General features: G+C 35.9%; 1 protein-coding gene across 1 annotated transcript in view; it reads right to left on the bottom strand.

Moving 5' to 3' along the window:
* LOC119047635 (sodium channel protein type 3 subunit alpha) overlaps positions 1-18,087 on the bottom strand; it is a 117,493-nt gene that overhangs the window by 17,588 nt on the left and 81,818 nt on the right. Inside the window, exons 18-20 of the mRNA XM_053665237.1 lie at positions 10,186-10,306; positions 8,896-9,050; positions 7,314-7,487 (exon numbers count right to left, since the gene is read on the bottom strand). Of these exons, the coding sequence (XP_053521212.1) occupies positions 7,314-7,487; positions 8,896-9,050; positions 10,186-10,306 (450 nt within the window). The remainder of the gene's footprint in view (positions 1-7,313; positions 7,488-8,895; positions 9,051-10,185; positions 10,307-18,087) is intronic.

An 18,087-nucleotide genomic window follows, 5' to 3' on the forward strand; every position in this document is an offset into this window, starting at 1 on the left:
CCTCCCATGTGTGCTGAGACAGGAGATCATGCATGTTCAGACTGGGGATTGAAGCCGCAACCTTTCAGTTACGGGACGATGCTCCGTCCAGCTGAGCCACACAGGCCAGGGTGCCATGAGCATCCTACTACCGGAGGTATTTGATGAAGTTATAACTGGAGGTAGGAATAACATTTAATAAGTCATTGCTTGGTCTAGTTAGTCATAATGGCATTAGTGTTAAAGGGGAGGCCCCAGATCCCCAATTCATATTTTAGTTGGTAACATGGAGAATTTGCTAATTGATTACTTGTGAGGATTGATAGACAAGGAAAGGTTGAAGATTACATTTGGTTTAGTTTTATGGTTATACCACCATCAGGTAAACAGGGAATTCAGGGAAAAATACGTGATTGTAGGGGGGAGATAATGAAGGAGTAAAAGTAGGCATTATCTGGGAGAAGGAGAAGGGGGGAGAAGGTACAGAGAATAAGTAGCATAGACGGTAGATAGAAAATAGACAGGGAGGAGGGCAAGAATAGTATGGGAAATGTAGAAGCTAAAGAACTTATGACACATGGTCAGAAACTAAAGGGGGGAATGGTGAGGGAGGGGTGTGCAGTGTGGAGGGGAATGAAGGGAGGAATAGAACTGTAATGGCATAATCAATAAAATATATTTTAAAAAAATTAAAAAAAAGAAATGTGAGTTGTGGATTCAGGAATGACTACAATTAAAAACTTAAAATATCTGTACTAAAAGTCATGATCTTAATGAAATATAGAATTTTATATACACTGTTAATAGGGTTATCTACTTAAACCTGGCCAGTGAGCAAGATATTTTTTAAAATTAATGATGTTAAAAGGTAATTAAATCCTTCCAAAAAGGGAACAAAGCTCATCATTCTCACTAGAAGACAAAAAAGCCAAAACACATGTAGATTGTTTACACAGAAGTATGTCTGAAGAGAGATCAGAAATTGATGTGAAATGCTAATAATTTATAATTATTCTGTTCCTTTGGGAATTCTTTTAAGATACCCAAAATTCTATTCACAAAATCTCCAGCTGAAGAAGACAGGCATGTACATACCAAGGCATTTTATTGTTCTCATCCACCACCATGAAGTGTAATGTGGGAACTGCTTGTCTAGTGCACAGCAATGCCTCAAACAGATTTGCGCTCCACTGCGAAATGCAGGGCGAAGAGCATGGTGCTAGGGAGAGGCAGCTCTGCCACTTACTAGGTGTATGGCATCTCTAAACCTCGTTTTTTCAGTAGCAAAATAGAGATAATAAGACTTACATCACAGGATTGTTAAGAGCATTGATAAGTAATTTATAATTAAAAAGAGATATTGATAATACATTTTGTATTATACGGGTTAGGAGCACAGTCATTTAAGTAGGACTACTTGGGTACAAAATCCATCTTAGCACCTTATTAGTTATGTTTACTTGGGCAAGTAACAGGCTTGCTTTAATTTTGCTTTAATTACAGATGGAGAAACTAAGCGCTTTAGTTTCTCCATCTGTAAAAAGAGAGTGATAATGGTTTCTAACTAATAGAGTTTTTAAGATTGAATGAGTTAACATATGTAAAGTGCTTTTAGCAGCAACTGTACACTGTAAGCCATTCCCACAGTAAGTGCTTAGGAAGTGTTAGGCATATCATTGTGCTACCACGAATAATTCTAGCTTTGTTATTGAGGATGCCACTATATTAAGAATAAATGTAATGCAGGGACCACTAGATTCTAGTGGCTGCTGGCAAATGGAAATACATATAAGACGCAGAAAGTGCTCCTATTCTGCTTCAGTTCACCTCAATAGGGCAAGCGGTGAGGGTTCGGAGGAGCCCTTGGACAATCAGGAAAAAGGTTCATGAGTAGTAGCAAACATCATCAAGGGTCTCATTTCAACCATATCAGCAACCTGTGCTGTCTGTAAAGGGGATATCATTTGTGAGCAATAAATATTTAATGGTGGTTGAATCTTTTACTGAGACTGTATTTGATACATCAGCACCTTAGCATAATTGAGAACCAAATTTGAAGTTGTCATGAAAGATGCTCACAGAAATTTTCTTGATGACATTTATGCAAAAATCCTTAAGGACCACAAGAAATATGAACTTTTCTCAGTAAATGATGATCATGTTCTTAGTTTATTGTGGCATCAATAACAGCATCTAGAGTATAGCTTATGTAGGTATAGTATAGGATACTTTGTATATGAAAATAATATTTTTCTGACTTTCAGATAGGGAGATTATATATATATTTATATGATACACACACACACACACACACATATATATATATATATATATATAAAATCTCATACAGAATCAGAAACAGTGGTCTATCTAGTACAGTATTCTGGCAGTCAAGGGCATGGGTTAAGTTGTCCTACTTCATTTTAACCTGAATTACCATACTTCTTGTCTCTATCTCTTCATCTCTATTCTTTCCTCAATCTTTCCAGTATTTCTATACTTCATCCTCATTACTTCCATGTGACATTCTTATCCACGACACAAATGACCTCTATTTGCTAAATATGTCATTTCTCAGCACTCATGTCACTTGACCTCCTTATAGCCTTTGACAAAATTGATCGCTCCTTCTTTGGAAAAACCCAGCTATCCTCTCTGGGCTTCTGCAACAACATCATGTATATTGTTTTTCACCTAACTTCTGCTTAATCTAATCTACTGGCTCTTTCTCTTGCATTCAACTTGTAACTGTTGCAGTGTTCCCAGAGTTTGGTCTGGGCTTCCTTGTGAATTGCATTCTCTGTCTAGTCAGGGGTGTCGAACTCATTTTCACTGGGGGCCACATCAGCCTTGCAGTTGCCTTCAAAGGGTTGAATGTAATTTTAGGATTGTATAAATGTAACTACTTCTTAACAGTTAATTGAGAGCTCAGTGCTGCTGCTGGGTAGAAGCAAGGTGCTGGGCCAGATAAAACAAAGTGGAGGACCAGATTTGGCCAGTGGGCCTTGTGTTTGCCACCTGTGGTCCAGATGATCCAGGTTCATGGCTTCAAATGACATCTCTATCTTGATGACTCCTAGACGTCATAATCAGGTCTGGCTTGTCTCCAGAGTTTGAGACATATATAAAATTCCACATGTATTTTTGAGTATCTGATTAGTATCTCCAACTTAGTATACTACATACTAAGTGTACTAAGTTCAAGATACTAATTAGACACTCCTCCTCCACCTACCATCTTCTTGCCCTTTGAAACCTGTTCTTCTGATTGTCCCTGTTCCAGCCAGTGGCTTCATTCTCTACCCATTTGATTAAGCCCGGGTTGAAACGAAATGTTGTGGAAGCCTCTCTTTTCTTTGAACCACACATCAAAGTCCATTATTAAGTCTCATCACCTCAGTTTGATACCATTTTCTCTTTCAAACACAACTCCCTAATTGGCCTCCCTGCTTTGTGTCTCGCCATTCTTTCCCCCTAAGTGAGATGTGATCACTTTGAGACTGTAGATCAGATCCTTGCAAAGTCCCTTCTCTGAGTTTCTCACTGTAACTCTAATTAATATATAATAAATAACAACATATACAAGATATTGTAAGTTATAGCCTCTATGTACCTTTCTGAATCCCGTTTCTATCATTTTTGCCCATGCTGCCTCACATAAAAGCACAAAAGTTTTCCTTCTCTTTCTTGAGGGTCCTTGGCTCATACTCATTCCAGGGCCTTCAGGTTGTTCTTTTCTATTCCCTTAGGTCTTTGAATGACTAGCCCATTCTTATAGACCGATCCCCCTTAAAACTGATATGTTGAAAATTAACCCTCAATTTAATAGTATTTGGAGGTGGGGACATCGGGAGGTGATTAGGTCATAAGGGCAGAACCCTCATGAGTGGGATTAGTGCCCTTATAGAAGAGACCCCAGATAGCTCCTTTGTTCCTTCACCCATGTGAGGTCACAGCAAGATGTTATCTATGAGCCAAGAAGCAGGATGTCCCCAGACACTGAATTTGTCAGCACCTTGATCTGGGACTTCCCAGCTTCCACCACTGTGAGAAATATATGTTGTTTATAAGCCACTTAGTCTGTGGGATTCTGTTACAGCAGCCCAACTGGCCCCAGAGACCCTACCTCACGAGCATTTACCTCTGCAAAGACACCCGCCCTAGACAGTCTAGCTAATATTCTCCTCCTGCTCCCACTTTGCAGTCATTCCATATCCTATTACCCTGCTTTATTCAATAGCAGTAACCAGCATCTTTTATCTTATTTTTAGATTTTATTTCTTTATATCTCTATTATCTATCCTACACTCCCACAGAGCAGGGATTTTTCAACCGCTGTGCCACAAGAATTTTTAAAGCATGTGATACTTGACTATTGAGTCAGGGGCTCTGACCTCTCTTCCCTTAGATTGTCAAGTGAAAAAAATGACAACAGTCAACACAAAAATAGCTGCCCTGTGTGAATGAATCAAAATTATACCTATATATATAGGTATATATATAACACACCAAATATATATATATTTGGTGTGTTGTACCATTTCAGTAGTTTATGTGTGCCATGAATTAAACAAGAAAGGTTGAGAATTGCTGCCATAGAGTATAAGCTCTAAAAGAGCTTAATCTGTCTCATTTATATCTCCTTTATCTAAAATAATATGTGGCATTTAAGGTGTTTGAAATATTTATTAAATAAATCAATGAATGTTAAGAGGTTGGACCAATAGTCCATCATACTCTAGTTTTTCTTTTAGGTAGGGAATTAAAGACAGTACATTTTTCATATTAATTAATTCCTTAAGGTTTGAAAGTATATTTCTTCTGGTATGAGGTATTTCACTTATACCTCAGATTTTTCTTCCTTTTTTTTTTCTTTTCCTTTTTTTTTAGCTTTGTGTGGCTGTTTAGTTTTGTTACTACAAAATACCTGATGGATTGTGAAGCCTTTTTAAGTATTATATATTTTACTTGTCCTTTTAAAAACTCTTTTTTTAAATATATTTTATTAATTATGCCATTACAATTGTTATATTTCCCCCCTTCATTCCCCTCCACCCTGCACACCCCCTCCCACACCATTCCCCCCTTTAGTTTATGACCACGTGTCTCAAGTTCTTTAGATTCTATATTTCCCATACTATTCTTGCCCTCCCCCTTATCTATTTTCTACCTACCATCTATGCTACTTATTTTCTGTACCCTCTCCCCCCTTCTCCTTCTCCCACTCCCCTGTTGCTAACCCTTCATGTGATCTTCATTTCTATGGTTCTGCTCCTGACCTAGCTGTCCTCTTAGTTTGCTTTTGTTTTAAATGTTAAAGAGACTTACCTAAGAAAAAGAAGATAAAAAAGATGAACAGTGAAAGGACAGCAAACTCACAGTTATTAAGAACCACACCTAAAATAAAAACTCTTTTAACTGTATATTTACAGTGGCTTAATAGTCTGAGAACAAGTCTGAGATTACAGTAATTCATGTATTTCAGTCATGGCTTTAGTCCCATTTAAATTAACATTTAAGGTAATATCTTACTTGAAGATAGAGGATTTTAAGTACTAAGTTCTAATCTTTAATCCACTATATCATTCTCACTAAAAGGGAAGTGATTTTTTGGACACTATTCTTCATCATTAATTTATTCATTCTTGACATTATTTACTAGACACCTAAATGTCTATGTCAGGGGTCTAAAGACACAAACATGATATAATACCCCTGCTTGTGAGAGATTTTGCATCATAGTCATATCTTCTATATGGGGAAATATAGAAGATATAAAGTGCAATGGAAGTAAAAGTGCAATGTTGTATTTCAGTGAATGTAAATTTGTCAATAAATGTAAATATTCAGTAAAGTTCAGAGTTTTCTGGTGCTCGTTCCCATTTACAAATGACCTTAATACATGAAAAAATCTTTTCAAAACAGATAAGATTCTTAAATGTATGTAGTGTCTCATCATTTCAGGGAGAAGCTAAAGCTAATAAATGCTAAGTCCTAAAACCAGTCTGAAAAATGTATTACATCGATACCAGTCAGATAATAAATCTGTGGGGTGAAGGAGCACTGAATTGAGAATTAGGGAATTTGACACTAACCTCAGCATCATTAGGAGAATTCTTTAAACCGAGACTTCAGTTTAGAATAAACACTAGAAAACTGTCTAGAATAAAGGCCGGATATTCTTAAAAGTCTATTCCGGGTGCAGAATATGAGAATATTAAACTTCCTCTTATATATAGCTTTCCAGGATAATATAATATTGAGATTCATCTCTATTATTCATTAAAGAACAGCCATGGGAATTTGAAGTTATTTTTGGCCTATTAAAAGTGACTTGGCAACAAATTCTCAAGTCAAGAGATTAAACATTTTGGTTACAAAATTATGAGTCTGTATATGTGGGAGAAAGGAGAGTAGAATTTAGGCAAACCCACATGTGTCAGAAATTATAATAATGAATGCACTCATACAATAATTATTGATTCATAGTGGCAAGTGTTAGAGCTAAACATACAGTGCTTGCGATTGCTAGGAAACAGCTAGCGGTACTACAAGCACCATGTTTTCCTGGAAGGCTGTGAAGCCTTGTACAGTGGAATATCACCAGCTATAAAGAAGCAGATGACTACCATTTTGCCCTCGTGGCTCTATATGACTTAGAATTAAAAGAAAAAAAGGCTGCAAGTTAGACAGATTACATTACTGCCAATGTTCCTATGACTACTTACCCCAGGCAATCAGTTTTAGAGCAGGACTCCTGCACCTAAGTCTGCAGGGGAAATATCTGATCAGCTACTGGGTTGTCTACCCACTGACTGAAGACTAGAAATGCATTTCATTGTCTCTGTATGTAACTGAATGAATAAAATATAGGTTATTTTAACATTATTTAATAACATGTTCTCTAGTAAGGGATTAAAGAGCAGTTTTCACAGTTCCTGAACCCAAATCCGTCTTGGTTTTACTTTTTTGAGATCTTTTTAAAATTTCATTGTTAATGAGATAAATCATTAGATCTGCTAATTAACAGAACTTTTTAGCTATTCCTGAATTTGAAGCTCTTGACTTTCAGACAAAGCAGAGCTGTTTGCTTGTGGCATGGACATCTCTCTCTGTGTTTTCTCTTATCACTGTCCACATTCTTAGGACCTCTGCTGTGTGTCCATGGGACTTTTCCCATTTTTATATTTATTATGTTTTTTAAAAAGGTGCCTGCAAAACTGTGTTAGCACTAGTGAAGATCTCAAAAGTCAAGAATTCAATTATAGAAACATTTTAAATATCAAATTTGTCTCTTCAAAAATAATTTTATAAAAATTACTCAGTATACTTACATCAACGATCAAGAAATCTAGCCAGCACCAGGCATTAGTGAAATAGGTTTGAAATCCATAAGCTACCCATTTGAGAAGCATTTCCAGAATGAATATGTAAGTGAAGACTTTGTCAGCATATTCTAGCATGGTTTTGATCGTCTTTCGCTGTTCAATGTATATATCTTCAAAAGCCTGTGAATGAAGAATGCTTTTATTTTACTTGAACGGCTTGCCTTCCCCAAATACTTGATAAAATTGCAATACTGGTCACACAACACTAATTTGATAAGTATTAGCTAATATCAGAAAAGCATCAAACATCAGAAAAAAATTAAGAAATGGAAACTAACAGAAAATATCGATAAGTATCTATCTTTACTGATTTAGCATGTGCTTTCTTCCTTGCCTCTCACACCAAATCTGTTTTTCAATTACTGCTACACAGATTTTCTTTTAAAGAAGTAATATAAGCTCAGAAAAATAACTAAAAGTTTTGTCAATGAAGGAAATATTTGGCCTGTTTGAACATTACCTTGAATGCTTCCTTGAATGATCTGGTTTATTTTGAAAGAATAAATTGATTAGACATAAAGAAAACAAGAGGCATTTTTGTCCATACATGTAAATATGATTATTAGGGAGAACAGGATGGTATTTGACACAGAAGGTAACATAGTTACAGAATGTCTCCATTAATGGTTGTCTCAGTGAGAACATCTGTTACGTAAACATCAGATGAGAAATTCCATCTGGCTTCTCGTGATTCTGATTTATGAGGTCTGTCCGGAAAAAGTCCAACTATTGTTAACATGACGAGAATAGTTTGTGTGACATCGATGTAACCTGGCAGCCAAGGAGAATGGACTGGAATGCGCATGTGTGAACAGTGACAACTTCACTGTACTAGTCAGTGGGATGTAGATGCCCTTGAGTGAGTAAGTGTACTGTGTGGCTGTCACATTCAAAATGATTGCACAAGTAGAAAAACAAATTTGCATCACATTCCTCTAAGGAAACCATTCAAATGATTCAAAAGCCACAGCTATGGGCAACATGATTGGCAGCTTCGCCACAATAATGCACTGCTCACACATCATGTCTCATGCAGAGTTTTTGGGTGAAACATCAAATTACTCAGGTGACGCAGCCCTACTACAGCCCAGATTTGGCACCCTGCAACTTCTGACTTTTCCCGAAACTGAAATGATCTTTAAAAGGGAAGAGATTTCAGACCTTCAGCAAGATTCAGGAAAACATGATGGGGCAGCTGATGGTGATTGGGGGAACTGTGTGAGGTCCCAAGCTGCCTAGTTTGAAGGGGACTGTGGCATCATTGTCTTATGTACAAGGTTTCTTGTATCTTCTTCAATACATGTCTCTATTTTCCATAATACATGGAACAGATCTTGTTCCAATATATTCTGGAACAGATCTTGTGTTCTGCACTGAATGTTGTGTAGATAAATGCTGGATGCCAGGCTCTGCAAGGCATAGATATATCTCCTCTTTTGCCTCTTACGCTCAGTGTATGCTTTTGGTATTTCTAGAGAATAAGCTATTTTACTGCAACCTGACTTTTGCCAATTTTCATTTCACTTACCAAAGCACCACTACTAACAAGGATCATGAAGACAATGAAAGTCTCAAACCAGTTGTGTTCAACAATGCTGTAGCAGGTTTTCCGAAGGTTCCACCACGTCTTCCCTTTGCCTTCTTCTATACTTACTTGGCAGAATGGAAACTTTTTAATACATCCTAAAAAATAAAGGTAAATGTAATAAATTCAAAAACATATCTTACTTTTTATTAGGAAAAAATAAACTTTGGCGCTCCCTCCCCATCCTAATCTCAGACCATCATTTTAAAGTGTAACTGGCTGCTCAGTTCCCCAGTTATCCGCAGCATCTGTCCTCCACAGGGAACCATTTTCAGATTTAGGTACTGAACCAGCTACCGAGAATTCAAGGAATTACTTTACCAAGAGCTGCTTAAGAATAAATGGTTTCATTCTATAACTCTCGTTAGGATCTTTTTTTGTCACAAGGCTATTGCTGAAAACAGTGTCCAAGAACACATTCTCCGGGTTAGGGAAAAGCCACATGTTCAGATTGTTTATTCATTTTTCTGTGTGACCCTGGATTTTCACTCTCTTCTTGTCATGCACAGAAAATCCCCATACCTTCCCAAGTATCAGCCACTGTCAGTTTTCCCAAGCTAATTTATTTTCAGTCTTGGTGCTTTTCTTAGTCACACCTATGACTCGTCTTGTCAGTCAGTGTCTCTATTCCTTTGCCCTCTCCCTCTTTGCTTTCGTGTTATTTCTAACTTCCATCTACTCTTCTGCTCTAACTCTCTGAGCTTCTGCTCATCAGATTAAATTCAGTCACATTGACTCAGCAAATCTTTATTGATTTGTACATAAGACACTGTAGTGGTTGCTGTGAAAACAACTGTTCTCCCTGCCAAAGCTCTACAACACGTCTGCCTTCCCAAACAGCTCTGGTCACAGCACAGATGAACCACATGTGAAACTGTATGGGATGGGGTGTAATTATCACAGCATCTATACATCAAATTGCCACATTCACAGTGAAGTTTGAGGGATTGCTGGATCAATCAGATGACACTCCCGAATGCCATTTATCTCATAGGGTTAACTTCACATTCCGGAAGATAAAAAAGGCATGTTAAGTCATCTTAGTTACTGAGGCACAATCACTGCTATAGTGTGATCTGAAAATATAGATAAAGTGACGTTTGGAAGAGAAGAGGAAAAGAAAGATAAACACGCTGTCACCATTTCTGTGAAATGTTTCTTTCCAATGAGGCACTTTCAGTCTCTGTAAGGAAAGAAGGGAGATCATATTTAATTGGATTAGAGATTGTTTACCTTCAGTAAAACAAGCTTCTGGTTTAAGGTCTTCCTCGGGTTCAGTTTCAGCCTGTTCACCTTCTCGGGGTGGAGCAACGTCAACAGTGCTTCCTTCAGATGAGCTGGTTGCATTTAATTTCTGGAAACAAAACCCCATTGCAGGGATGTAATTTTTCTTCCCTTTTAACTCAGTTAATCTGGAAATTCTCTTTCATAGTGTGATAAAATGGTAGTGATAGCATTTGACTCTATTAATGTTACTGATAATTATGCATTAATTTATTAACATAATTAATGTCCTATTGTTTAAAAGAATGTAACTATTGACCTGATTCAGACAATGAAAAATTTATACCCTATTCAATGTGGGTGATCTGGAAAGGGTGGACATTACTGATTAACTTGGTCTGTGATCTGTATTTATGTATGAATGCCATATGAAAATCATTTACTACATTAATACTCGGGCCAACTCAAGAATAGTTTGATAAAAGTTTCTTATGCTGGCATCTACTACTGATTATATTAATTAAAATACACAAAATCAAATTGTAATTTCCACCTCTTCCAATGGAAATTTTCAGAGGGCAAAGAACATTACCAGTTGCTGTAACTACCATCCATGTTTCTGTAATTTTAGAAAGGGAAAATGGCTCATTAATATTAGTCACAGACTTTATACTTCAGTTTTGAGCTATATTTTTCCTCTGGCTTACATAATTTTCTTCTTGCTTTACTAGCAGAAAAATGATGGATGGATCACTCTTTCTCTCTCTGATCCTCCTCCCTTTGTCCCTCCCTCCCAACTGTTTAAATGAATTCAATACTTGCCAAAGATTTCTAAATGAAAATTTCTTCATAAATGGCATTGTCCAGAATCTGTGTAGACTTATTAGGAGCATATTCTTAATTCAACATGTGATCAGGCTGTGGATTTTTTCATTAAATAAATCATTGTGACATGCCACATGGCCAAGAAGAGCCACTTCGTTACAAGAATAAATATCTAATAAGCACTCTGAGACCACTTGGGGAGACATCATGGATGTGCAACGCTTTGTGAAAACTGATGCACAGACACGACATACAGCACAGCCTAGGCAATGTAAAGCTTTTAGAATGAGAGAACAGTGCATGGACATGGTAATGGACTCAAAGCCTCCATTAACTTTAGCAGCTAAATGGCAGGGTCACTCTGCCCTAGCCTTCTGAAAGAGTTAATGTTTTATTTAAAAATGCCTGAGTGATTTCCTAAAAAGTGCCCGAATCACTCCCATAGGTCACGCTGGAGGAAATTTTGCTCAAAAGTCTCAATTTATTGAAATTATAATGCAAATGTATTTTATAATGTGAACTAATTGAGGAGTAGTATCTAGATGATACTTTCTGTGATGTTACTTTGAGGGTGAGGTTAACCAGGTTAACCTAGATTATAGATAATTTCCATAATCTAAAAAGATTTTGGAAATTACGGTAAGTCAAAATATAATTCTATAATAAAATACCTCCTAGCCTGGAATATGCTACAGAGAGAAGCTAGACCATCATTTTGGGCTGACAGTTCATAGGATCATTATAGTACAAGAATTTTACCATTAAATTCCTCTACCTTTTGAAGAGGAGAGAGGCTGCGACATATTTTATTTCCCCAGGACTTTTCCTTCTTCTTCTTCTTTTTTTTAATAGCCAAGTACTCTGTATTATTTTAAGGAAAGCTACTGCTAGATAGAACTGCAGCAGAGTCAGCAACTAACTCTTCCAGTTTCACTTGTGCAGGTTGGACACTATGACCTTTAATGAGTGGCTGCAAGAATAGTATAACTGCATAATATGGAAGAGTATAACACCATAACTGCATATATAAAAGTAGTAAGACAACAAAGTTTTTTGAGATTACTTATAAAAAGTTTTATGTTTCTTCTTCCTCTTGGCCAGTCCAAGCCCAATAATTTCTTTTGAGCCCAGTCTTGCTTAACCTCCCATGAAGCCTTTATTTCCTGCATGATTTCTCCACACTAAATTTTATAGAATCGTTAGTCCATTATACCTATTTGTTTTGACCAAATATTCTAATAAGTATATTAAAATTATCATACATAAAATTATATATTTTTGTACAAATACATAAACATATATGCCCAAAATGTATACACACGCAGACAAGTATACCAAGTGGTCCAAGCATAGAACAGACACTAGTGTTGTTGAGGTCATGAATGGTGAAGAGATGAATGAGTGCGTTTTTGTATTACTCTTATGGAGAGAATTACAGCATTTAGATAATGTCATCTCTCCATTTGACATGTAACTCAATTATGGTCTTGACAGTTTATTTGTGCTAGGAAATTTATTTTTTTATAAATAGGAATTATTTAATTAATAACATTTTAGTGATAAAAACACGTATTTCTAAAATATTTTCTGAAATATTGGCAGACATTTGATAAAGATATCTGTGGGAAAATTAATAAGTATAGATGTATATACACAAACAAATTCACCTATAATTTCCCATTTATAAACTTTAGAAAATATACTCACCCTTCAGTTTTCATTTTACCACTGTTGATATAATTGTAAGATGTTTATTGTTTTGCATTATAATTATCTGCCATTTACTATACAGGTGTCATATATTTAAATACAAGTACTTATTTAAAGCAAACCTTTCACAGCACGAGTCATTGTAGCTGCTAATTTAGATGACAACTGAATTTACTGTTTACTGAGTGCTGTATATATTTTTATATCAATACTTTCTTTAAATTATAAACATTGGTGAATGTGGGTATATTTGGATATAAATAATTTTAATTTTCTAAATAGTTGTGGAGAATATGCACTCACAAATTGTAAAGAGGGCCAGTAGTGCGTTAGTTCACCTCTCTCTGTCTGGCATTACGATGCATAACATGTTTTTTGAAAACAAGCAAGGAACAATTTCTGCATGTCTTTTCAAACAATTAGAGCCTATTTTACATTGGAGAATTGCTCCACTGTTGTCCATTTTCTGATCAAAAGGATAAGCTCTTTAAACTTAATCTGCAAGCTCCTTAAGGAGTGTTCAGACAGAGACGTGTAATAGACAGTTGGTAGGTCAGGGTTCATTTCACTGAATGTGTTTTGTGGGAAGCTCCTTTCTTTATGGAGGTCAATATAAGGTCACTACTTCCCAAATTAAACAATCAGCCTTACTTACATTAGGATCTTCACAGGCCACAATTTTATCACAGGAAACTTATAAAAATATTGTATCAACTACATGTAATTTTTAAAAGTTTTTAAATTTACCTACATTTATAAGTTAATGCTTAGACTGTTGTTAAATTATAACAATTTACCAATTATGATATACTTCCTTATTGCTCTAATCCCTGGATCCATAAAGAATTTTGCTACTGCATTTTTAAATCACTAATTTATACCCTAGAAAACGACTTAAGCATTTAAAATTCTATACATTGATAAAATACTATCTATATAATCTAAACTAAGTTCAACACTTTGACATTCATACTCTGGTAGGGTGTAGTCTGTGATACATTTTATCATAGCCATACCAAAATGACTTATTTAAAAGCATGTAACTGATTTAAAAGCAAGTGACTGGTGATAAATACAAAAAAATAACTTACTTTCTTTATATTGCCATAGCTGTGAGACTACAATGATATAAAAAAAGGCAAAGAAAACCTGAAATGAGTTTTTTTCATATTAAGGAACTTGATGACTATGCTAAATAACCAGAATTAATACTTGCTTTGAAGGAGTTAGAAAAAGTATATTGAGCTATTAGGCATAACAATACGAAGCTTTCATATAAAACCATATAGTACAAGCTCAGACTTGTTTTCTTGTACTATTTTCTTCCTGCCCCTCCAATATTTTATAGCGCTTAAGGTTAGACTCTTCCATCCCTTGTAGAAACTGCTGAATCTACAGAGGGATGATGGCTTATGCTCCACAAATGCACACTGGAAAGCAGGTTTTAAGATGCAACATTCTCCAGGCCGAATTCAGCCGCAGAACACATGCCTGGCTGTAGCGGAAGCCCGGCGCAATGCTGTGGAAGCCGCACGCTGATCCAAGAACCACGCTCTCAAAGACATGGTCCCTGAATGTGAAGTTTTCAAGGTTAACAGCAAATACCACTCATAAGAAATGACAGTCAGCACCCACGTTTTCCCCCTAATAGCATGAACTTACACAGAAATCCCCCCTTATGACGAAAATTGCACTTGATTTTTATCCAATTGAATAATGTAATTTAACTTTCAGAGATAGAAGAGAATGTTGGCAACTGGCCTACTTCCACTGAAATGCGCTCACATTTCATTTGTTTTCAGTCAGCTATCAAATGTTTGACTCTCACAAACTGCTGTATTAAGAGGCAAAATAAAAGATTCAGCCATTACAGATTGCCTTTAAAATCTACTCATTGATCTCAAAATTTCTGGGTTTTGCCTTCCAAGTAGAAGAGGAGAATCTTTTGGTCATACACACAATCAGGGCCTTAGTCTGATCTTTTGGATAGGCATATCCATATCTTGACTTACGATATTTCACATGAAGAACAGGTAAGCACACAGGGAGACCATTGGGTTGCTCATCCAAGGCAGGAAGTACACGATTCAAGTCTACAGTTTCCTTTTCTGGACCACTTATTGAATGACCAAAAATAGAAACCAACTGTATTTGAGTTGGCCTGGACATGTTTTAAATGTGCAATACCCCTGTTGCTCCTTTTATTTTGTTAGTCTGAATAAAGACATAGTATATGAAACTGAAAATAATCACGTGGCAGTTGAAGAGTAAGGTAAAGGGGCATCAAGAGGACTGAAGGAAAAGCTGGCTTATCTTGAGAAGGTATACAAAAAGTTACCATCTAAGCCAGCCTTCACTGCCTTTCATTTCAGCAGAAGAACACTGAAACGAAAGAACTGTTTTTCGTAAAAACAGTTCTCTGTGGTCGAGGTGGGTTCAAAGTGGCTATTTACAATCCCATCTCCTGAAGAGATGCCTCACATTCAGATTCCCAGAAATGTGACTAAAAAGTAATTTTTTAATAAAAATTACATAAATCACCATAGAGTGTAGTTGTTCTATTTTTCATTAATAATCTTATCTCTGAATTTGTTGCATTCTACAGCTTATTCTCAGTTATTCCTAAAGAATAAGAGAGTGTGTGTAAAGTAAACCTAGCAACCACCCCAAATCTATTTGGATGTTCTTTTTTCATCAAAAGCCTTGAAAATTGCCAATATCTGGATACTTTTCACTCTCGTTTTATAATTTCCCTCCCAGAACTGTTACTCTGCTAAGATTCCAGTAAGCAATGATATAACAGGAGAAAGTTGAGTCAAGAGAATAAACTAGAGATTTAGTTAATCTAGAAACCTACAATAATTTTGGGAGATGCCCTTTATTCCTCATAAAGCTATAATTAATAGTCAAAAGTAGGAAATTTTCCAAGTCTCTTTCCAAGTCTGCTCGGTTGTGGGCAGTGTAGATCAGGGAAATTTTTAAAAATGGGTACACTGGACCAGTTACTTAAAGATCAAGACACAAGGAACTTTCCGCCATCACAGGAGGTTTTCCTTCTTTTAATTACAATGATCACTTGGGGTTTTTGAAGACATGTGGTTTAACAACTTTCCTAAACTGCATGAAAATCCAAGATATGTAGTGCCCAAATGCATACAGACTACGGCCCTTCATAGCCAAACATTTATGATCACCCTACTCTTCTTCGAACAGAACCTTTCCCAAAAACATGAAAGCAAACATTTCCTTCTGGAGCATATGAGCTGGATGGGTTGAAAATTATATTCACAGATCTGAATATAATGATCTGAAAATGGAGGCACTATTTAAAAAAAACCATCTGAGGCTCATTTTGGTAATACAACTGACTTATAAGGGCTGAATCAATAACAGAAAAAGTTGTGGTCTTATTTTAATGAAATAAAAGCAGAGAAATAAAAAAATGCATGCTCTCATTTCGACTATAAGTTTTTGACTATATTGAACTTTAAACATTCCTATCATGTTTTAAAGTAGATATAAATCCCATGAGCATGCAATTATTGCTTTTAAAAGTATTAAAAGAGTAAACTGGAAAACTCATGAGCAGAATCAGACAGGGTGTCGGGACGGCCCATCCCGCCTGACCATGCTGCAGTGTAGCACACGATTCAGCAGAGAGCAGCTGGGCATGTCCAGCAGTTCCTTGCCACGGCACGGGAAGGAACATAGCTGAGTAGCATGCAGTCAAAACTCATTTAGAAAGTGATTGTCCGTGTACAACTTGCTTGGGTAACCTGGGTAAAAGTGGTGGCACGAGCCTCTGGCTGGTTAAAAAACACCAGAGCTGCACTCCTGATGGCTCCAGCTTGGTTTTACCCCTGTGAGAAGTAAGAATGGTAAGCAGTGAAGGTCACAGTATGATAATGCTAGATCGTGATTTGGAATTCAACTTAAAATACGATTCTTAAGAGAACTTATTCTGTATCCTTTACCTAGGAAGACAATGAAATCTTTCAAGAACTAAATTGTTAAAATCCCAAATTATATAAAAATGTCAAGAAACCATGATTATGGGAAGTTTAACTCTATAAAAACAAACAAAATTCTACTTTAAATCTAGTCACAATATTTGTATAATTCCAAGTTATTCCAAAACAAAAAGATTCATTTTGATATTTTGAATCTGTACATTCAATTCTCTTATATTTTTTTATGTAAAGCTTTATATTTGTTTCCATACCAGTCTGTTTACATTACAGGTTTATATATATGGATACAATAGATACATATATAATATATTAAATGTATAATATTAGCAATTCATATCTTTATCTCTAAAAACTTCTGGGGATCATCATTTCTCCACAACTGTGTTGCAACAGGATATACTTTTTAATGAAAATGAATGGAAGCAGTAGACTAGATAGGTTTCAGACACCACACCATCTAAAATTTACAATTAATTCACTGCCTCTACTTAAAGCACAAATGTACTGAAACATTTTCCTTCCTTTCTTCCTCTCCCTCTCCTCCCTCCCTAACTCCCTCCCTCCCTCCTTCCTTCTCTCCTTCCTCCCTCCCTTCCTTCCTTTCTTCCTTCTCTTCCCTACACCTGTCTCGTTTATCTCTCTCTCTCTCTCTCTTTCTGTGACATATGTATCACTCTGTTGGGTTTAGCTTGTAGGTTTTTCCACTTTTGCAGCAAAGAGCATATTCTGTGTTTTCCAAAGCATGGCTCAATGTCCTGTTCTTACTTGTGGTGGTCAAAAAACTAACAAGCATGAACCAAAATGTTACTTTACAGATACATTATTTTTGTGTGTGTGCATGCATGCAGTAACTACTAAAAAGAAATAACACAGCCAACATGAATGTTCATCTGAAAAGTGTTTAATTTCAGCAGTTTAAAAAAATTTCAGATCAAAACTGAACTTTGTTGAAATTTATGTAAATCTTCTCTACAATGTTAGAACATGCTAGGTTTTGCCTTAAAAAAAAAACAGTGTCTTTTTAATCTTTGTGTGAGTATACATGAGAATTGCCCTGTTATTTTTCCAGGGTTTTTTTATACTAATTTTAAAAACCACTGACATAAAATTTATTGTTGAGTTTAATTTTCCTGCACAAAATAATTTAAAATTTACTATACAAAGTAACTTGAAAATTTATCTTAGTTTTGTAAAAGTATTTAATTTCATACTTACTTTATTTTCCCATAATATTATCTGTACATTTTTAAAAAATTTCATTACATTCTGTAATTAGATTCCATGGATCTGAAATTATCTTGGTAAAGATAGAATGCTTACTTTAAAAGACCCAATAACAAATTTTTGTTAAGATAATAAACTATTTTACAGGACTTGATAGTGAAGACATTGTATCTCATTCTTC

The sequence above is a fragment of the Artibeus jamaicensis genome, unplaced genomic scaffold, assembly GCF_021234435.1.
Source record: "Artibeus jamaicensis isolate MK-2021 breed Jamaican fruit bat unplaced genomic scaffold, CSHL_Jam_final contig_391, whole genome shotgun sequence".
Lineage (NCBI taxonomy): Eukaryota > Metazoa > Chordata > Mammalia > Chiroptera > Phyllostomidae > Artibeus > Artibeus jamaicensis.